Here is a 22,437-nt window from a genome sequence, read left to right as displayed (position 1 = left end):
ATAATAGTGACTTAAACATATGGATTTTTATTTTCTTGATTGATTGTGTTCTTGAAGTTGATTTTACATGCATAGGTTTAATTCTGGTAATCTGGTTAAAGTTTAGTCTACTCTAATTTTATCCTAATGTTTAATTTACTGAATCATAAGGATATAGCATGTTAGACTTTTACACTAGGAAATTTGAATTTGATTAGAGATGATCATAATTAGGGATTAGTTTTTTTTGTTAATGGTGTCATGCTTGAACTTACTACAATCAACCTATTTACCGTTTCTATATGATACAATATTGGGCTGAGAAATCCCTAAAACTTTGGGAAAATTTTCACATTAGATTAAGAGCAAACCACAATCATAAAATTCGAAACCACATCTGTCGATGTTAGGACAATAGTATATTGCTTCCTCGACCATCTTATCTCCATGCCCCAGTTAGGTGTGGCTTGAGCATCTGCAAGTGATAGAGACAACTATATATTTTCCAAGAAGTGCTAATTAATTATGTACAAAACAACAAAGTGTTTAACCAGCACAAACAAAAGAGCGTGTCACTAACTCACTCACCAAATTCAAACACTAATCAATCACTTAAAAACACTCCAATTTGGTTTTCATATTATAATAAGACACATATCTCCTTATCTTCCTTTTCTCCACACTTATACTCACTGCAAGCCATCTAGCACCCCTTTAGTTAAACAAAAAAGAGAAAAAGGGGCACTTGTACACTATCTCATCAATTATGTACACACATAATACTCTTCTTTTTTGTTCTTCTATTTTTTCCCTTTAGTTTGCCTAAAAATGTTTCCAAAAAGTAAAATAGCTTAAAAGTAGGATTTTTTTGCAGGAGGTCTTCAAACTGCTTTCATAAGATTAGCAATCTCAAGAACCCTGGCCACTTTGGTTCCCCTTTTTGCCTCAGCTGATGCCCTTTTCTCCTCTGCTTTTCTTCTAGCTTTTGCTTGTTCTGTGTTTTCTCCATTGCTCTTGCTCTTTTCTCCTCCAGCTTCCTCTGCACAGTGCGTTATATTGTTGGTTCATCATGAGCAAAAGCTGTAATCATTCATTTTGTGTACAACAAATGTTTTGTTTTGTTTGAAATCAACATGAAATCAAATCATTTGACAACTTTCTGCCAGTAACATGTTTGGTCAGCTTATTTTTCCTCAAAATCAATTTTGTCACTCTGACATTACTCACGGAAGGTTCTCTCTATAATTGATTTTGACTTTAAAGTCAATTACAAAAGGATTTCAAAAAATGCACTTGTTGGTAGGTAACACATACCCACCTTTTCTTTTGTCGCCAATGAAAAGTAGCTTCAATAGCAAATTGAGAATGCTTTGCTCATAGAAATTGATTGCTTCAAATTGCAAGAAAAAGAAAAAAAGGGTAAAAGAGGACATGTTTCCTGTGATGTTCTCTCATCATTTTCAGGCTGTGGTGATTTAATTTAGACATTTTAACTGTGGTATTCTATGGCCAAGCCCCAGGAGTGTATGCAAAATTCTCATACATATGACCAAATAACTGTCAGCTGAATTTACACTTATTCAGACATGGAAAATGTTAAAAATTACAATACTAAACACAAGTGGAAGGTAACCCTATATATGTATCCACTACTACAGAAATGACATTTTGCCACGCCTCAATTGCCACGGTTATAGGCGGAACCATGACAAAAGCTCAATTGTCACGGTTATAAGCGGAACCATGGTAATAGGGGATAGTATTTTATTTTATTTTTTGAGGGACCGTGACAATAGAAGTTGTTTGCCCAATTTCAGAAGAAAACCCTAAACCCTCTCTCTCACACTCTCCACACTCCATCCCAGCGGCGTGGGCATGTTAAGGTCGCTGACCATTCACGACGGTGGAGACAACTCCAACCCTTCATAACGACGGCGGAAAACCCAAGCTCTCTCTTCTCGAGGTCGAGGTCGAGCACGCGGCCTCTTTTCTGTTCACGACGACGGTACCATGGCCTCGCTTATCCTCTTCGTGAGGTCAAGCTCGTTACTCTTCCTCTATCATCTACAGGTCTCCATCGCGTCGTTCTCTGTGGTTGTTCTTCGTCGCGCCATCGCCCATCATCGTCATGCTAGAGTCATTTTAGGTATGCATTTTTGTCTCTCACACTCTCTCCTTCCCTCTATCTTTCACACGGTCATTTTATTTGCTAGCTAGGGTTTCAAGGGACCAAGGTTAGAGAAGGAGTGAAGGAAATTCTGTAATCTTTTCTTGAATATGAGTAGTTGAAATTGATATGAGTAGTTGAAATTGAGTATAGGTTCGTAACTGTGTTTATTCAGTTGTTGAAGTGTGTGAATATGATAGATATACTTGGGAATTTCTTTGAATCAATTCAGTTGAAAAGTGTTTGATTTTTGAAACTACTAATCAATTTCTTTTAATTTTTGTTTTTATGAGCAGTGGCTGCTCTCCAGGACCTATAACTACCCACCGGAGCTTCAAGGATGGAATGGTAGCGATCCTTGTGTATAACTGATGGACTGGGACACCAGGCTCAAATTGCGATTGGATCAGCCAAAGGACTTGCTTATTTACATGAGGATTGTAAGTGATATGCATGCTTATCTTCTCATAAATAATCAATTTGTGTACACTTTTTTTTTGTTAAAAGGATGAAATCATTGTTATTAACTTTTGGGAAACATCAATCAGGTCACCCTCGCATCATTCACCAAGAAGACATAAAGGGTGCAAACATTCTAATTGAAAACAACTTCGATGCCAAAGTATGTATATCAAATTTCAAGAGCTAGAGATATTTTAAGAATTGTGGCTCTTGATTCCTATTGGTAATCATTGGTTCTATCTATTCAGGTGGCAGATTTTGGATTGGCAAAGTTTAATCAAGACACTAACACATGTTTCTACTCGTGTGTTGGGAACATTTGGGTAAAATTCTAATAAAACAAACAATTCACAAAGTTTTATATCATTATATGTGTATGTCTCTGTCTGCTAATACCAAATTGGTCTAATCACTTAATTTCTTATTCAGGTATTTGGCTCCTGAGTATGCATCAAGTGGCAAACTAACTGAAAAATATGATGTTTTCTCATTTGGTATTATGCTATTGGAGCTCATTACAGGACGACGTCCGGTAGACAACACTGAGCTCATTTGCCATTCTCCTTGTGTGGAGTCCTTTAGCATGTTCTGGGTCATTAATTATACACCTGTAATGAAATAAACAACTCTGGTGTAGAGTAGACAAATTAGTGTCCACATTATTAAGATGATTTTGCCACTAATTAATGAACCCCTTAATTACCTACTTTTTGTCTTTATGCAGCAAAATTCAAGGATTGAACATCACTGGGTATCTCGCAGCCTTGCTTCACAATCTACATTCTACAAAACTTGAAGCATCTGTAAGTTGTTCTGTTTCACTGTAAACATATGTGACTTACTTGTTTCCATATTCTTGTTTATTTAGGGATGTGAGTTCTAACAACATAGTTGGTGAGCCTATTGTTCTGCGGATTTTGTTCCTTCATCAGTGAATTCTATTTGTTCCTGTGACCCCGTGTCTTCTGCAGTGAGTTTTTCTGATGAATCTTCTTTATTGCAGAAACATGGCTTGCAACTATTTGAGCCAAAATATCCCTCATTCTTTACCAACCATGAAGAAACTGAGACTTCTGTGAGTCATTTTTTTATTGATTTTAGTCCACTGGTTGCTTGTTTTGTCTTATGTTCTCATTTTTGTTGAGTGAGATATAGTGATTCAATTTTACAAATGACTGAGGTGTGAAAGCTTTCAGGGTCTTGGAGTTTACTAGTGGTCTTGTTAGTCATATTGTTTAGACGGTGCAGTCCAAAATTATAATACTTATAAACTGATAACGCATTACATAAGTGTTTAATTTGAATTGGCCATGCCATGGCATCGGGGAATTGAAGGTATGTAGTGGTTTACAATTGGATCATTTCTTAGATGGAAAAAACAATCTAGAGTCAGGGAATAACTTGGCCATGCCATTTCCTCCATTTTCCTCATGGTTCATGGCTTTTCTACCATGTCAATCAGTTTGTTTGCTTGCTTCACCATTTTTTTCTCCCTTTTTTCCTAAATGTACATACATAACTTCCCTCCCTCTTACCTCGTGTGTTGCTTTTTTGAAGGCTTGGTCCCTTGGAACAGAGCAAATTAGCAACACAAGGATATACAACTCATGGCCCTACAATAATGACAAGGCCTAAACAGGTGACATGCATTTCCCTTTTTTCCCTATGTTACTTCTGGTTTAGTACTTAGTGCTTTCCATTTAACTAATATACATTCCTCCCTCTAAAACGATCAGTTTCCATGATTTATTTGCTACATGTTCTTCCTAGAACAAAAAGGGTTTGGTTATTTTTAGCTTTATCAAAGTGCATGTAAACAAATTGGTGGCTTTAACTTAGTGTTGCTCAAAAATGTATTTCCACTGTTTAAATTAGGCATTGTAGTATTTTTGTTTCGGCTTCTGTTGTGCTGTTGTTGATGGACTGCTGTTTTTCTGCTGCAGTGTGCATTCTGGCAAGTTGTTGCAGATGCTCTACTAGGTGCTGTTGCAGATGCTTAAAGAGAAGATTAGCTTATTAGCTTTTTTTAGTAACAAACCAGGTGTATGACCTATTGTCACGTTTAAAACCGTGGCAACAGATGCCACATATTGCCACAGTTAAGTAACTGTGGCAATAGAGGCCACCTTTTGTCACGGTTAAGTAACCGTGGCAATAGAGGCCACCTTTTGTCACGGTTACGCTCTTAACCGTGGCAAAATGTGGCCTCTATTGCCACGGTTAAGTACGTAACCGTGGCAATAGAGGGAACCTATTGTCACGGTTACGCTTTACAAACCGTGATAACAGGCGAATCAATTGTCACGGTTCCGCCTTTAACCGTGGGAATTGAGCAATTGTCACGCCTTCTATTGTCACGGTTAAACCGTGACGAATGAGCGGTTTTAACCGTGACGAAAGGTCTTTTCTGTAGTAGTGATCCTTTACCCTGAATAGTACTGTTAGTTTTATCAGTTCAATATTTCTTGCATTTTCTTTAGTAACATATTTTTCATACATTCTCTTTTTAAAACCACATGTATTATGTACCGAGTTATAATCATGTTTGAGTCAGGTAAGATCACTGTCGATGAGATATCTCTTCTTACGAAGTTTTTTTAACGCAATTACATTCACTGAAATTCAAACCCGAAACCTATGCATTCACTCACTGTTCATCCATTGCTAGTGCCCCTTCTCTTTTTGGTTCCTCAACGACTAAGGAAGGACCCAATTGCCACAAATTAATCTTTCATGTACTAAAATTGCTTCTTTTAAACAAAGGGGACTAAAATTGCACAAGAGGTATAGATCAGGGATGAAAAGTGCAATTAAGCCAATTTAATATTGATCATGCCGCGAAAGAAAATATTATATTTGATTATTGTGATCAACACCATGTGTCTTCAAGGTCGTTTGAGTGGGAATGAGAAAAGAATTTGGTTGAATATTTATAATCTCCCTCTGCTATTGGCACCTGCTATCGGACTTCTATGCATATAGTTTATTTGCAGTAAGTATGAATGTGAAAAAAATGGACAATCAGAAATCAAAAGTCAACTTATGGGGATTTTGTGATATTTAATTAGGACTTAGGAGCGATTAAGTTAACATTTTTCGGATTATGATAATTACACGGGAAGCGTGTCGCATCATTGGCACATGAATTCATCATCCGCGGATAGTAAACACACCACGTTACCAGTAATAAAAAGTTTAATAAAACCTTATAGCATGTTAATTAATTAAAGGTTTTGTAAGCATGCTAAACTTAATTAAACTAGGAAGATTTATGTTTGGATTATTGGATATTTGAATGTTGAGAAACATAAGATAAGAGAGTTGAATAACTAGGAGCATGGGAGATTTTTATGATATCTTAGGTTTGATATGTGAATTGAATAATAACAAGATAATTAAAAATGAGTTTAGTTTGAGACAATGTCCTTTTTTGGAGACAATCAATGTTCGAGCTGAGAACATCCACATCATGATGGTGCTAGCTAACTCTCTTAGCGAGAGTTTTTTCCATTCATAAGACCCGAACCCAAGACCTTGTTTAAAGAGAATAAAAAATGTATCACTAGAAATGAGTTATTTTTTCTTTTGAATAAAAAATGTTTTTATCTGTAATTTAATATTTTAAAAAGAATATTATTAATTAAAATTTATTTTTTCATTTTTTTTACTGAATAATTTACAGTATTCACATATACTAGTGTTTTTTACCCGCGCGTTGCACGGGAAATACATCTATTATATTTGATAGGTCAATTAATACCTTGATCATTAAAAATATAATAAACAACGGATGAAATAGAAGAGTGTGAAATGATGAGCAAAGTGGATAAAAAGTCTTAAATTAAAACCTTTGTTGCATAGATTGAACTTCGTACAATTGAATAACTAATAAAAAAATTGGTTAACCAAATCTCAAATTATGCAAAACATATTAGGGGATGTGGTTTAATGATGGCTAATAAACAATAGCTGATTTAATCTACAATGAAAAAAAGAGAAAAAATTATTTATGTACGTGATTATGCGAGTTCATTTTTTACACAATAAAATAAACTAAGTTTGACCCATATCAACATGAAGTCGTTTCACATTCTTCATGAGTCTAAAGACAATAACACAAATTATAGATATGAAGAATCACCAATAAAGCATTCAGAACACATTTTAATCTTAGAAAAAAAAAATGTACCGCGAAATTTGTTATTATATTTGATAAATTAATTAATACTTAATGAAGGTACTTTCTTGAAAAATATATTTCTTCCCGTAGGAGAATTTAACTCCTATAATAATTTGTACAAAAAAATTAAAGTGGACTATATTATTATGTAGTAAAAAATTAACATCAAACTATATTATATTATGTTTTTCTTGTAACAAAAAAAAATTCCGATGAAATCTTATTAACATTTATTTTTATGTAGAAGTATTTTCATGTAAAATATTCTTCCTATATATAAAAGCTTTTAGGCTATTTCTAATACATTTAGATCCAGCTTCTCCTTACTCTCAGGATGCTTGAAAGTCTTTTCTCAAGTCTATCTGGTGGGTAATATCGATGAAGATGATGACACCCACCATACCTTGCTTGCTTCAAGGTCGATCTCTTGTATCCTCCTCCTGCCGAAGACTTTAAGAGTAAACCTTGTCATTCCAACTTTCATCGATCGAGTTTCAGTTGTTTTTTCTGTTGATCCAGGTGAGAAAGCTTACTAAGGCAACCTCTGCTTTTGTCTATCTCCCAATATAAGAAGCATGTTGCTTTGCTCTTATAGTAGTACTAATGGGCATACTTTAGAACAAATTTCTAGCGAAGGACTTGACGGTTTGGAACTGAAAGGTTTGGTTCATTAATAATATCTAGTAGTTTCATCATATTATTCTGCTTTTGAGCTTGTTGTACTTACCGAAGCATTTCTGCGATAAAAAAATTCAGAATAGTAAAGCAGTCGTAGTATGCTCCCTTTACTTGCTCTAGTGCTCAAGTGATAGCTGAGTGCATACTGTTTACATCTGAATTATATATAAAAGACTCTTAAAAACAACTACTTAATTCTCCATTACAAAGAATATACATTACATCAGAACCTAATTATTATTTGTCAATGACATAAGTGTCGAAAATAATAGTATTAATAATGGAAATTTCGAATGGTGCGGATAAGGATTAAAAGTCCAATCTCATAAGAAAGAAAAATCTCCATTTACATCAAAATCTCTCTCAGATTTCTCTACCTCACTATCACCACCGCTTTTCTTATAAATTATCCACAAACACACTCACAAATTCCACACAGTACCTAACATCATATGCAAATTTTGTTTTCACTGCAATCAGAGTCAGTTCTTTGGCATAAAAAAACGCTTCATAAAGTAAGAAGGTATCACATTTTGAATTTAAATCATTAAAATATTTATTTCTAATTAAAAAATCAAATGAAACTTGCTTCCAAATTAGCAGCAATCTTAGGTGCTATTCTTGATTGTTGTCCAACTTTAACATGAATTAATATGAACTCATGCTAATTCAAATGAAACTTGCTTCCAAATCAGCAGCTTCCAGCCGTATCTGCATTCTAAGTAACAGAAAATCAAGAACTCATGAAGTGAGATTGATAGACATGTTAGAGTAGGATAGACTAAAGACCACCAAACATAATAGCAATATGTGCAACATCAATCTAGCTATGATAGTGCAAAGATAACAATCAAATTTGCAGACAGATATGAAAGCCAAAGAATGAATTGAAGCCACTTTTTGGCTATGGCCTTCCAGTGGTTTCCATAACCAATCAGATCTATTTGTAAGGGGAAACTAATCACATGCTACTAAAGAAGATGAATGGAAGAAAAACCCCCTAGAAATTTTAGACCCATTATATTTGTTGAACGGCTAAAACAACTATTTGCTTTATGTAGCACTGTTGTTGAAAGTACAATAACCAAATCAAAAACATATGCTGATACTAAATCGTAATGTGATAATTACACACCCATGCAAGCAAGACTTCCAATCACACTAAAGTTTGATTAATTGAACCCTAGTAGAACAATGATTAATTATAATATCTAATATTGCCTTCGAAAAGTGACTTTTAATATATGTAATGATGATAGATAGATGTAGAATTAATGAACTAAGTCAATAAAACTATATATGCATCACAATAGTGCAACACCAAACACACATCTCTATCTCTTATCTGGTGAATATATACATATGCATCAAAGTAGTGCAACACCAAACACACATCTCTATCTCTTATCTGGTGAATATATACATATAATGGACTGAGAAAAACCTCCATGAGTACTGGTCTCACATGTTTCGTGGCTTACTTGAAATGAGAGCAAGATAAGATTTTGAGTCATCAATCATGTTTCATCGTCAGCTAGCTGAGAATCAGAGAGTGTAGTTAGAAAGAGGTATGCACCTCATTGCCGTTCTGTACCTACGGATAAATTCATGTCAAATGTTTCCAGGGAAGCCAAGGAAATCAATTTATTGTTAGAACATTGGTTTAGGCGTTTAGCATATTAGAAAGGATAGCACCAGTTTTAAAAGCCTAACCTCAATTGTATAGCTTGAGCGAACAAAGATAAGCAGTAAAATCTCATCCATGATATGTAGTTCTGTAGTTGTAACGGCAAGCACCAACAATAATAATTAATTTCCTCGGTGCAAGAAGCAGGCAAAAAGAAAAAATTACCAAATAAAAAAGTTGCAAGGAAAAAAATCTACAACTTCTCCTTTCTCTCCTCTCAATTCTTTCACTCTCTCAATCCACTTCACTCACAATGATTAGGTTAATCAAAACATACACAGATCAATGTTTCACCTCCTATAACATAGGACACAAATTTTAGATGCAAATTAAGAAAAACGAATAAAATAGAATCACATACAAAGGAGAATCAGAAAACATAAAAAACAAATCAAAATATTGCAAAATTTCATATAAAATATAAAATGGACTCACCATCCATGGCTTCCAAAGAATCTCTTTTGGTGGAATATCTATAAAAAAAAACCTGAAGAAAAGAATTTGAAATTAGCATGGCAAGTGATGAACGAAATTGACCTTGAAGTCAAACATGAGTGAATGAAAGTTAAAGGTAAAGTAAAATAAAATTGAAAAAAACCATAACATATTATGCAAGCAAAGGAAGAAAATAATTTGAAACCTCCATCTGCAACCTTCCCAATCAGTCCAAGGCAGCAAATCGGAGGGATGCGATTGCAAGTCGATGGCAAAGTGTTTCCCTGGAGAGATGAGACGATTTTGTGGGGGTGGTTCCGTTCAGTGGAGAGATGGGATGAGAATTGCATGGAGGAGATGAATTCCATGGAGGAGATGGTGGAGGTAGGCAGGGTTTTAAGAGGGTTTTTGGTGATGGGATGTATTATTGATTTAAATCACTTATCACAGATTTTATATTAAGATAAAATCATGAAATAAATAACATAAATCCTAATCAAATCTAAAATTTAAAAATGTACTAAATAAATATAGATAAAAACTATCAAAATCTAGCAAATCACAATAAAAACTCATAAAATCCGGAATTAATTAAAAATCTGAAAATTCAATAAAAATACCATAAAAATTAATTAATACTCTAAAAATAAATAAAAAATAAATTAAGATAAAATCAAGAAATAAAAAACCTAAATCCTAATCAAATCTAAAATTTAAAAATGTATTTTTTTATTAAGGAGAAATAAGGTAAGGAAAAATCAGGGCACATGTGGCAAGTGGGGCCAAGGAGAAAGAGCTTACATGTAAAATATTATGTGAGAATTAATCTAGGAGCGACACATCACTAACTTGGCCTGTGAGAGCGACACGTCATGCTAGAAGTTGTTCTTTTCTAATATATATAGATATAGATATAGATAGATAGATAGATTAGTTATTTTTCTAAAAATTAAACACGTTTAAAATATTTTCCCAGTTTTTTGTTTTTTTTTTGTCGAACCAGTTTTTTTCATTTATCCAATTTTAAAATGTTTTAAAAGAAATTAAACAACCCACCTTTTAAGAATAGCCCAAATACCAAACCCTAATTATTTGTCACTGTTGATCATCATCAGGTGCGTTTTCGGTTTTTCTCTCGTCTCTCCTTCCTCCGGTTGCCACCCTCTGATTATTTGCTAAATTCATGGCGGCTCCTCTCGCAGTATCAGATGAAGTTGTTTTCTCAATTCTATCAAAGTTGCCTCTGAAATCCCTAAAACGATTCATCTGTATTCACAAATCCTTCTCTCTTTTACTTGAAGACTCTTATTTCATGACCACGTTCCGCACCAATTTCATATCAAAACTTCATTCTTATTATCATCACACATCCCTCCTCTTGCTTCAAGCAGATGCTAATTCTTCTGCCATGTATTTGCTTTCCGGCGAGAGTTTTCAAAACAGACTCAAATTACACTGGCCACCTCCTTTTCAAGAGGATTCCAGATATGTTGAAATTTTGAATTCTGGTATTCATGGCACCCTTTGTCTCCACCGAAATCGTGGATATCGTGGAGACATTGTGTTGTGGAACCCCTCTACTGAGGAATTCAAGATTATTCCTCCAAGCCCTATCGAGTCTCTACCTTATATGGATATTTTACTTCGTCTTCATGGATTCAGTTATGACCATGTTACAGATGACTATAAGGTAATTCGTGAAGTAAGTTTTTTTCAATACCTCACAGACTTTGAAGGTGATTGGGATGACGTGCCAAAGTGCCCAGACCCATACCCAGACCCCCTTTGGGAGATATATAGCTTGAGGAGTAACTCATGGAGGAAACTTGATATTGAGATGCATAGTGCATATAGAGATGATAGCATTTACATGAATGGAGTGTGTCACTGGTTGTGTAGACCAAACCAAGACATCGATGAAGGACATTTGTTATCATTTAATTTTAGCCATGAGAGTTCATTTACAACAGCATTACCCTTAGATCTATGTGATATAATGATTATAAATCGCCCGGTCGTGTTGAATGGGTCCATTGCTGTGATCTCAAACCATTGTGAAACCACTACTTTTCACATAACAGTTTTGGGTGAGGTCGGTGTGAAGGAATCATGGATGAAGCTTTTCACGGTTGGGCCCTTGCCTTGCGTCGAGTATCCTATTGGAATGGGGAAGAAGGGTGATATATTCTTCACAAAAAAAGATGAAGAAGTGGTCTGGTTTGATTTAGGTACCATGATGGTCCAAGAGATTGGACTCAAAGGAAAGTCACCTTGTACTCGGATGGTAATTTATAAGGAAAATCTTCTCCGATTGAGCAAATAGATTATTGACAGAGTATGCTTAGAGCTTTCTTCATGAGTTCTATGAGGATGGTTATTAAAATCTATTTGAATGTTAAGAACGACTTGTATACAGAATATATCTTCAATTGCATACAACATAAATGAGAAAGAAACCATTTACAAATATGAATCTTGCTTTATCATTTTTATTTTGATGCTTCCTCTTTGTCAATTTGCATCTTGTTCTTGTTTTTGTTTCAATTATCAATTTCAAGAATAATCTTCTATCAAGGCTAGTTCAAGTTATTTTATTGTAATACTAAGAGTTTATGATTTTTGTACAAAATTTAGCTGTGAGGAATCAGTGGTGTAAACAGAATCAAGCTTCCTTGTGGGAGACTCTCCCTTTTCCTTTTAATCTCTCCAGCATTTTGCTTCTCTCTTTTTATGCTAATTCCTTACATGGGTGCCTAAAACAATATTTATGTTTGTTAAATCAGTTAATTATGTATTAGAAACCTGCAGAGTAAAATTGTGTTGGTGATTTCTTCTCATCATTTATAGTTAATTAGTTATGACTCATGATGTCGTTCCATATTTTATGAGTGGGGAGCTGCTGTCAAGGGCATGGTGCTGCTGTCTAGTTCTATGTTTCTACTAATTTGTGGTGCTGACATGCTTTTCTTTAGCTGTGTGTAAATTGGGGAGCTGCTGTCATGCCAGGGGCGTGAGAGGATGCTGCGATAGTTTTGTTCCAATGTCTGTTGTGAGCTAGGCGTGTTAAGGAGGATGTCAGGTCCAGCTTCAACATTGCAGCAATTATTGGCTGGTATAGTCATGTAGTGGGGGGATCTTTGCTAACTTGGGTTTGGCTTGTCAATTTTTGTGGGAACTTTACACTAGCTTGCTACTTTGTTTTCTCTCTTTTTCTTTTCTCTCTATGTATATGGGTTAGCACCTCTTGTGCTTAATCAATATATTCTTTGCATATAAAAAAAACCCTAAAAGATTATATATGAAAATTTTGAATTAGATGAATTAACAATTGTGAGTCAGTTAGTGAGAGAGACAATCAAACTTTAAAAACACATCACATTTACTATACTTGTTTGTTCTGCCTCTTTTGTCATTTTTTGTCAATGGGAAGGATAGCTGTCATTACTATGTAATTTTCAAATTGTATTTGATATGTTTTGTTTTGTATTTTTCTGTTAGGAAGCTAAAGATTATTAAGAGATAGGCTTGAGAACATCGTTCTCAAGTAGGAAAAGAAAAATACAGCAAGTTGAAACTGAATCAAGCAAAACCCAAAGAGGTTCTACTCTATTACAACCACTCTTAGCCAAATAGTCTGCTAAGTAGTTAGCTTCTCTAAAAATATGGACAACCCCAAGAATATGTAATAGTTTTTTGTAACCCTTTTCTAGCTGGAGGTACCATTTTGCGTTCCCCTTAAGATAATGCCTGTACTTCTTCTTTGAAAGGTGATACGTCTCAGCATTCAGATGCCTCTGACATTTAAAACAGAACCATAATCATTCACTGTTGGCTGAATTGCCTGTTTTATGATACAGTCATTGACATGCTATCTTCACCTCATTTTCTCTATTCCTTTCTATATTACATAATGTCATAAATGACATAATGTCCTCTTATAAGGATAGATTTTGATCATGAATGACATAATGTCCTCGTCATTTTAGTATATGTTAGTCCATGGCTAATCATTTATCTTTCTTGGAATTGCAAGGTATTTTTGAATTGACCCCAAGTTACTTGTTTGTTTTAAGAAGAAAGCCTGAAGACAAACCAAAATGTCATGTTTAGAATCATACTAAGTGTGGGGTCTACTATACAGCAGATAAGAGTTGTGGAATTTACACTAATAAGCATCAACCCTTGAATATAACATAAAATAAATTGAGGGTCATGATGATGCCTTTGACACCAGATAACCAGTAGCTTAAAAATGCCATGATCAGTGGCGGAGCCAGGAATTTTGCAGAGCCTGGGCAAAGCTAAGCTTGAAAACCATAATCGGATATTCGGATACAAGCCATGTAAAAATGACACCAAATTTTAGAACCGCAAATTCACATTAGTAAAAAATGAATGTGAAATTTAGTGCTAGTACTAACAGACGCTTCAATTCAAAGTGTAAAGATGACTCTTCTTATGGATTGAGATGAAAGTTTTTCATGTTAACTCAACTGATATCCGGATTTCAATCAAAGTCTATTTTATCATGGTTGTTCTGGAATACGTCACAATTAGACATCTGCAGATAAGAAAATATGAGCCTTTTCCATTTTTCAGATTAAGAAAATAAAATGATACATAGAAACCGGTACCAATTTAATTTTTACCATGTGAAAGTCATTTAATGAATGTGTGTAAAGATGGTAAAAAAAATTATGAAGTTAATTATGGTGCCGTGTTCTTTGGATAAAGTATGGTAATAGACACTCCCCAAAGGCGTCAATGTGGTGGAGGGATCTGAATAATACTTGTGTAGGCCCAGCTGCTGGAAATTGGTTCGAAGGTTGTCTATGCCGGAGAATTGGGGAAGGTGATGAGACACTATTTTGGGTGGAAGATTGGCATGGTCGTGGAAAATTTAGAGATGTTTTTGCTGATCTATTTTCTGTTTCATCTCAACAAAATTTCACTGTATCACAGATGGGACGCTGGGTTGATGGTAAGTGGCTTTGGTCTTTCCGCTGGAAAGAGAGATTGAGCAGTGCTTTGGAGGGGCAATTAAATTCTCTGCTAAGCATAGTTACTTGTTTCAAACCAACCTTGGGGGTTAAAGACTCGTGGAAGTGGATTAAAGAGGGGCGTGGGAATTACTCAGTCAGTTCCGCATATGAATCTATCTTTGCAGGCGCCATTACTACTGATAAACCAACTTTCAAGCTGCTGTGGAAGGTGGCAGCTCCCTCAAATGCTTTGGCACTAGGTTGGAAATTAATCTTAAATCGAATCCAAACGAAAGACAACTTGTCAAGGAGGAACATTCAAATTGCAGACTCATCTTGTGCTCTCTGCTTGGCGGTGGAGGAAAGCGCTGCACACCTCTTTTTCTCCTGCAGATTTGCGTGGGAGGTCTGGTCTTGTATTCTAAAGTGGCTGGGTATGACCTCTGTTCTTCCTGCATCCCCTGAGGACCATTTTTTGCAATTTTGCTGGGACTTATCTCCAAAAATTAGAGCTGGTTTATCTACAATCTGGTTGGCTGTAGTGTGGGAAACTTGGAATGGCAGGAATGCTAAAATTTTTAACGAGAAGGAATGTACTTCTGCAGAGATTTTTGACCAAGCTAGAATGAAAGCTTTGGCTGAGGGCCAAAAATAAGAAATTCTTCCATGCTGTTTCCGAGTGGGTCAATGAACCATTATCTTGCCTAGCTGATGTGTGAAGTCGTTTCTAGCATGCTGTCATTGGCTTTGTTGCTGGATCTTGCTTGAAGGAAGGATCATGTTACTTTCTATTTGATTCGAAACTATAGAAAGGGGTATGTGGGGTACTGTGTATTTGATCTCTTGGTGGTATATTGCCAAGTGATCTCTTTTACTTGCCTAAGTTTTTTACAATTTCTTAGGTTTCTCTTGTTTTTTGCTACTCTTCTCTTGATGTATTGGGTTTGAAGTACCCATTGTACTTCTATTCAATAAATCTTCATGGCTTATCAAAAAAAAAATGAAGTTTCGTATCCATTTGTGAACATGAGATTGAAGAAAATGAAATTGAAAAGTATCTGATTTATTACATATAACCAAAGACTTACAAGCATGCTTCTAGCCCTTATTAATTCAATGAAAAAAACGAGAGAAAAAAAAGATAGAAGGAAGAAAATGTATATAAAGGATTTGTCACAAAAACTCAAAAAGGTTAGATTGAAAGAGGGCTCAGCCCAAAACAACCCAACAAAGGGAGAGAGTGGAGTATCTATACTAGATACAATGCACAAGCCCTTAAGAACGACAAAATCCGATGTGTCCTCCTCTAAGCTTATGTCCACGTGTCATCCTTCAAGCAAGTCCTTCTCCCACACCCTTTTCAGAGTTGAGTTTATCAGCTGAATTTCCTTCCCCGTTTTCTCCTTGCAAGAACCACAGAACTGTTGTAACCTTCCCCGTTTTCTCCCTGTTTGTCAGTAAAGTCAAGGAGCACGAATTCGACAAATTGGGGGAATTGGAAACTTTTGAAATTCAAATTGAATCACTTTTATCTCTCTCTCCATATTTGTTTTCAAATTCTGGATCTGTCTCAAAATTATTTTCCTCTTCCTGCTCCAGAAACTCACCTCGCCTTCTTTCTCTGCTAACGGTGCCGCTAGATCATCAACGACCGTGCATACCTTCCTTGCACCGCCACCGCTCCCTCCCACGCCCAGCCGCCGCCGCCTCTAGGCCCCCCTCTCCCTCTCTCACTCCCAGTCGCTCTCTCGCTCTCTCTCTCCCTCAGCAGATCTTCAACCGCGCCCTAATCTCCAGATCTCGCGCGTCCTCTCCCTCGAAGCCACACACATCAACTTTCAAACCCCGGTGCTTCCGAAAAATCCATCGGTAAGATCTTCTCCTTCTCCTCCTCCTCCCTTTTGCTCATTTATCTTTGACCATTTTCTTCTTTCAATCGTTTTTGTTTTTCTTCTTCTCCTTTGTTTCATATATCAGAACAAGAGAGAGAGAGAGTGGGAATGATATTTTAGATTATAGTTTCTGGTTTTGTATTGTGTTTTGTCTTAATATATAAGAAGCTAGCTATTTCAATTTTTGGAGTCTTTGCTGTTATCTTCATGTAAAGTGATATGTGAAGAGTCTTTCTATATATGCATGTCTGATCAGATTTTGTCAGCGGTTTTAGCAACCATGGTGAATGAGTTTAGTTTCTGCATTCATTTTTCAGGGAATTGGTATTAAGGAAAGGTATCACCTTGTGCTGAGACAGAAGCTTTCAGGGTTCTTTGTGAATTTTTTTAGAGCTTTTGATTTCTATCTGGGGCCTGGAGTTTGGAGGTATGGATCTATATTTTTCTATCTTATCCTCTTCGAAAGACAGTTACGTTTTTATTATCAAATCTATATTTTTATTATATTTAGGTAGTTAACAAAGATGTTGGAAAAACACCAGGTATGAGGTATTTTGTCTCTCAGAATCATGATGTTGGAAAAAGTGCCGACTTGACTGATATATAAGGTTGTGTTTGCAGAGCTTGATAGGTGAAGATGCTAACATATGGAGAATCCAGAATTCACTTGAAGAGGGTATTGCAAGTCGGGACTGTGTGATCCTGTTAATTCCTCACCATGATGTTTTGTCATGCTTTATTATGTAATTTGGCATTCTTAGTAAAACCTTGGTTTTTTTTTCCTGTAAATTTTGCAGGGCTTTTCCATCGGATCGAAATGCACAGCTTGAAAGCATTTTGACAGAGCATTGCAGATCGATGAACTCTTACATGTGATATGGACGGATCTCTAGCCTTTTCATGGATCACGAACATGGAACTTTGAGCTCCATCAGATATGGTCGGTTCATGCTTCCTAAATCTGGGTTTTGTTGAAATGAGGGGTTCGTATTATTATTTCCTTCCCTGACACAAGATGTTTGGACTTCTGGTCTTGAGCATAGTTTTATTTAGTCTGGTCATATTCATATCAGCTAAATTCCCTTGCTGTAACTCATAACTATAGTTAGCTTTGTCTAATGCTAATCATCTTGCCTTCGCTTGGGCAGCCTGAAGATCTGTATATCTCAAGACTGAGAGATCAAAGATGATATGTCTAAATGAGGAGAAAAAACCTGAAGAGAGGAAAGCTCATGCTCTGTTTGAGGTGAGTTTCTGTTTATTTACTGGAGCATCCTTATTTTGATTATCTTCAATGGTCTAAGTGTTGCTTAAAACTAGCTATAAGAATCGTGCAATTTCATGAAGCTACTGTCTCCATTAGATTTACTGTCATTGGTTCTCAGGACAGTTCATTACTGGTTTTGTACTTTACTTTTCATTAATCATCATTCATATTCATTTTTGCAGCTTTTTCTTTCACCAACATTGTCTAGCTTTCCTGTTTTTCATTGCACCATTTTTTATTTTACCCTATTTTGGTCTCATCTTCTCTTTCGATTGGCCAGAATAATAACTGACATGCTTTCTTTGTGTTCGTTTTTTTTATCAGATTTTGTGTTCATAGGTCAACTTGGAGATCGACAAAGCAATTAGAGTGCGCAAAGTACTGTTTTATTTGAAATCTTGGTACACATATGAGTTCACATTAAATTCATTAAGCTTGCTTACATTAGGTTATTTTGCTTTATGATGAAATGTTTTAGTGTTTTAATACAAAACAGTGAAGTCCACACACAAATGAATAAATAAAATTTGAAAGCTAGGAAAGTACAAAAGAAATTCCTATGAAGTTTCTTAATGGGCTTTATAGGCTGTCTATCTGGTGATCTTTTACTGTGATGTGCAAAGTCGAGTGTGCTATGAAAACAAATAGAGATGTTATTTGAGATTATTTATTTGAAGGATAATATTGATCTTCTTCATCTTATAATTCCATTGCTTCTATATTTTTAGGTATGTGCATAGTTACCTAAGCTATTTGTGGAACCATGCAGCAAGTACAAGGGTGCAAAAATATGGTAATGTGATCTTCAATAGTTTTCAATGACCACAGTGTTTTCACGGTCATTGTAACTTTAAATTATATAAATGCTTAACTTTGTGCAGGTTTGCTTTGTGTTGTGTGATCTTTCTTTTCAATATTTAACACATTTCCTGGTTCCATTTGTTAGGATTTTCAAGTGAATTGAGTATTCTAATGTGATTGCAGGATGGGGAACTAATGAGGATCTGATCATATCGATCTTGGGTCATCGGAATGCTGCTCAAAGGAAGCCTATCAGGGAAACTTGTGCTGAAACTTATGGAGAAGATCTTCTCAAGGCCTTGGACAAAGAGTTGACCAGTGACTTTGAGGTACATAAAAGTGTAGGTCAAATAGTTATGAAAGATCTAAAACCAAACCAAGATGGTATGTCTTTAGACATGATTTGTGAAATGAGTCACATCATTGTTTAGATCCTCATAATCCAACCCAACTCATTGGTAAAGGCCTTTATTGTAGTTGTTGTTGATACTTGTGGATGTACCTGTACATGCCTAGATGTGCAATACTTAATTGATTGTGCAACATATCACACTGATTTTATCTTAAAGCCTAAGTCATGGTTAATTGAAATTTAAACACATTGGTATAGTTAAAACCTAGCTTAAGGGCCAACTAGCCAAAAAGACTTAATAAGCTGATTAACTGTTTGACATGATGTCAAATTGTTTCGAAATGAGAACTGATTATATCACTAAATGCATATTATTTTGAGTGTATAAAACAGATATGCACTATGAATTTTCTCCTCACTAGAGGCTGGTTCACGTTTGGGCCCTTGATTCCGCAAAACGTGATGCATTTTTGGAAAACGAAGCAACTGAGAGATGGACTTCAAGCAATCAGGTGCTGGTGGAAATAGCCTGCACTAGGTCCTCTGAACAATTGTTTGCTACGAGAAAGGCTTATCATGCTCTTAATAAAAAGTCTCTTGAGAAGGATGTTGCTCATCATACAACAGAGGACTTCCGTAAGGTACTGATTCTTGACCATAAACTTTAACAAGTTGAAATGAACATTGAAGACTCATGTTGCTTATATGTTTAATTCTTGGCTTATAAATGGTAAATATATAACATATCTTCACAAACAAAGAACTCCTTAAATGGTCTCTCAAGAGTGTTTTTTAGTGAATTAGAAATGGTTAGGAGGTTAGTTGTATATTGTCCCAAGTTATGAGACAGAATTTACTTTACTCAATCTGCATCTGGATTGTGCAGAATTGACTATTATTTATCATCTTGACTATACTCAATTTGTATCTGCTATCAAGGGTTTTACAATTTCTTCTTTTTCTGTTTCTATTTGGATTGTGCAGTGGATCAACTGATAGAAACATAAGCATTTGGAAGAGAGATGCTTTTGGGTGAAAGAATTAGATCTGAAGGCAATGGTATTTTATTAGCTCTTCAATTATTGAATATGTCTCTTTTGCTTCAATGATTATGGTCATGTAGATTATTTCCTATCTAATATGATTTTTCATCTTCAGTTAGTGCAGCATGTTGACACCACTGACTCTACTATGCTGCCAGCTGAAGAATCACAAAAGTGGTTGAGCAGAAACTTTTGTTTTTCTTTTTCTCAACAAGTTTATGTTGCTAGGTTCATATGAAATGCTATTGGGAGAGGAAATGTCAGAGCCGAGATAGAGAGGGAATTGGAAGCACTAGAATAATATAATTTTGAGATCACGTTTCTTGGAACAACTTCGCTGTGAGGATTTTTTTTCTAAGTATTTTGTAGTGAGCTTATGTTTGCTCATTTATCAAACAATCTTTTGGTTTGTAGATTTGTTGTCTCTGAATTGCATGTCCAGCTTTTTGTTGAACACTTTGTGGTTTTAGTTCAATGCAGAGAATGTTCGGTGTCTCATGATGAGATATCTCTTCTTGCTTATATAAATAATAATGAATGAGAACTGTAACATGTAATTGTTGAGGATTGTTATCTTAAAGGTTCCCATGAACTGTTTTGAATTTCATGTACCAGGAATTAAGAGGCTGCAGGTAATGCTTATGCAGATATTGAATTGATACACTGACATCTGTAACAATAGAAAAGGTTTTATTTTAGCATTTTGATGGCTTAGTTTTTTATGATTTTGAAGTAACACTAATGGTTAGTTATGATTGTCTTTGGAAATTGGGTGTGTGAATGCACAAGAAAGAAATATATACTAATGAATTCTGGTCAAATCAATTCCCCTTTTTTTAGATTCTGATATTTTTTTACTTGCATATCACTGGAATTCATTGTCAAGCTCAGAAGTAGTAGGAAACTATTGTATCTTGGTTTTTCTGTTTCATCTATGCTTATATTGTAATTAATTACTGATTTCATATTTGAACTATATTAAGTATAGTTTTAGTATGAATAATCTTTCATCTATGTTTGTCTTTGTTGTTGAGTACTAAATGGCACATAGAGTCCTTCAAGTTCTTCTCTCTACTTGAATGCTTGTGCTTTTAAAAAAACATGAGCTTTTTGAAAGTTCTAGAATCCGGCCATATGTTTCATCATTTATCTAGAATACTAATTAGTGTATGTTGTTAGTTCTTTTTTGTGGCTTGCAATATATTTTGTGGTTTGGAGTTCATCACTTGAAGCATGAAAATCAACTATGCTAAAAGAATTGGACCAGAGAAAGAAAGATCCGGTTTGTATGAACATTTTTATTCATCCAATTCTCTTTTTTAGGTGGCAGCGAGAAACATTGCCAAAGATTTCATTTGAATTCATTAGAGTGAAAACATTTACAAGCTTAAATGGCCTACCTCAACGTGTTGCTTTATGAACTCAGGTTTATTTGCAAAACATTTAACAAATGGAGGACTTTTATTGTTTCATGCTATTTTGTTTTATGAGATGGAGGCCTATGAACTGCAATCCCACAATTCCTCAGAAAGTGCTTAACAAATAGTGATTAACAAATTTTTCAATGGGTGCATTGGATAGTGAAAATACTTTCACGGGGAGAATATATATTAAAAACTCCCACAAGAGCAACGGGGTTTAAGAAATTAAAAAATATCATGCTATAACTAATATAATTTTTATATTTTAAGAAGAATAAAAAACTGGATAAAAAAAAAAGGAATTCCAATGAAAATATATAATTCCTTTTGGTTTAGTGTGATTGGAAAACTGAACTCTTAAGTCTTAACATAATGCTATCGAAGATCATTAGAAAGAAGAAGCAGAACTGATTAAGGCATGTTTTGGTGAGGAAGACTCCACGCTGCATCCAAATTAAGCACATCTCTTGAAAATTAAGCACAATGATTTATAAGATTTTAAGATCCCAAGTGAGAATCGTCCAAGTAGAAAAGCTCCAAGAGAGATATTTATTATCTTTTTCATAATATGTCATACAAAAATTAGAATATATATATAGTATATATTTATTTATGTTTAAATTATAATTTTGAAAAGCTCCCACAAGGAGGAGCATTTTACATCAAAATAATTTTAAATGATATTAAATCTGAACCATCAATTTATGATTATACACTCACGATTTGATACTCTCACATCTCACAATAATAGACTTCTTGATTGATATATTTCATTGTTTATGTCCACGAAATATATAGAGAATTATATTTTTTTACACTAGATAAGTTGCTTTAATACAAATGACTTTTTGATTTATTTTAATATTTCAAAATCATACAATAATATATATTAATTTTTAATCTTTTAATAGAACATTAACCGTGCAAAGCACGGGCTTAGATACTAGTTCCTTACATGCCAGATAGCAATTACTACTGGAAAAGGAAAGGGCCAAGCAACAAGACACGTAGGGGACAGTACAATTAATATATACAACTTCACCACTTGTTGGGAAATATTAAAAAACTGCTAGTGGAAAAATTGAGCTGCT

At 35.0% G+C, this 22,437-nt stretch overlaps 4 protein-coding genes across 9 annotated transcripts in view; all 4 read left to right on the top strand.

Annotated features, from left to right (window-relative positions):
- Nucleotides 1-4,608, top strand: part of LOC130719736 (uncharacterized) — a 39,998-nt gene extending 35,390 nt beyond the window's left edge. Inside the window, exons 3-9 of the mRNA XM_057570345.1 lie at nt 2,535-2,586; nt 2,695-2,768; nt 2,857-2,912; nt 3,038-3,181; nt 3,333-3,411; nt 3,612-3,683; nt 4,552-4,608. Coding sequence (XP_057426328.1) covers nt 2,535-2,586; nt 2,695-2,768; nt 2,857-2,912; nt 3,038-3,181; nt 3,333-3,411; nt 3,612-3,683; nt 4,552-4,608 — 534 coding nt within the window. The remainder of the gene's footprint in view (nt 1-2,534; nt 2,587-2,694; nt 2,769-2,856; nt 2,913-3,037; nt 3,182-3,332; nt 3,412-3,611; nt 3,684-4,551) is intronic.
- Nucleotides 4,609-10,323: 5,715 nt separating this feature from the next.
- LOC130718728 (F-box/kelch-repeat protein At3g06240-like) lies at nt 10,324-12,392 on the top strand. Its single transcript, XM_057569353.1, has one exon. It carries the CDS (start codon nt 10,772-10,774, stop codon nt 11,909-11,911), a length of 1,140 nt encoding a protein of 379 aa, XP_057425336.1. The 5' UTR covers nt 10,324-10,771; the 3' UTR covers nt 11,912-12,392.
- A 1,960-nt stretch (nt 12,393-14,352) lies between these two features.
- On the top strand, nt 14,353-15,225 carry LOC130719735 (uncharacterized). Its single transcript, XM_057570344.1, has one exon. The coding sequence runs from the start codon at nt 14,353-14,355 to the stop codon at nt 15,223-15,225; it is 873 nt and encodes a 290-aa protein (XP_057426327.1).
- A 673-nt stretch (nt 15,226-15,898) lies between these two features.
- On the top strand, nt 15,899-20,482 carry LOC130720662 (annexin Gh1-like). Of its 6 annotated transcripts, none has more exons than XM_057571340.1 (11): nt 15,899-16,439; nt 16,780-16,889; nt 17,084-17,138; nt 17,260-17,445; nt 17,611-17,708; nt 18,054-18,107; nt 18,458-18,522; nt 18,714-18,859; nt 19,305-19,523; nt 19,867-19,941; nt 20,041-20,482. In XM_057571340.1, exons 5-10 carry the CDS (start codon nt 17,662-17,664, stop codon nt 19,876-19,878), a joined length of 543 nt encoding a protein of 180 aa, XP_057427323.1. In that variant the 5' UTR covers nt 15,899-16,439; nt 16,780-16,889; nt 17,084-17,138; nt 17,260-17,445; nt 17,611-17,661; the 3' UTR covers nt 19,879-19,941; nt 20,041-20,482. The 6 variants fall into 6 exon arrangements, 1 of the variants encoding a protein (XP_057427323.1); XR_009013203.1 differs by having other exon boundaries at nt 15,909-16,439; nt 17,084-17,166; nt 18,054-18,130; nt 19,276-19,523; XR_009013204.1 differs by having other exon boundaries at nt 15,910-16,439; nt 17,260-17,402; nt 18,054-18,130; nt 19,276-19,523.
- The last annotated feature ends 1,955 nt before the right edge of the window (nt 20,483-22,437 follow it).

Source organism: Lotus japonicus, chromosome 5 (genome assembly GCF_012489685.1).
Source record: "Lotus japonicus ecotype B-129 chromosome 5, LjGifu_v1.2".
Lineage (NCBI taxonomy): Eukaryota > Viridiplantae > Streptophyta > Magnoliopsida > Fabales > Fabaceae > Lotus > Lotus japonicus.
Note: the sequence above shows the minus strand (reverse complement) of the source record. Positions and strands in the feature narration are given on the sequence as shown.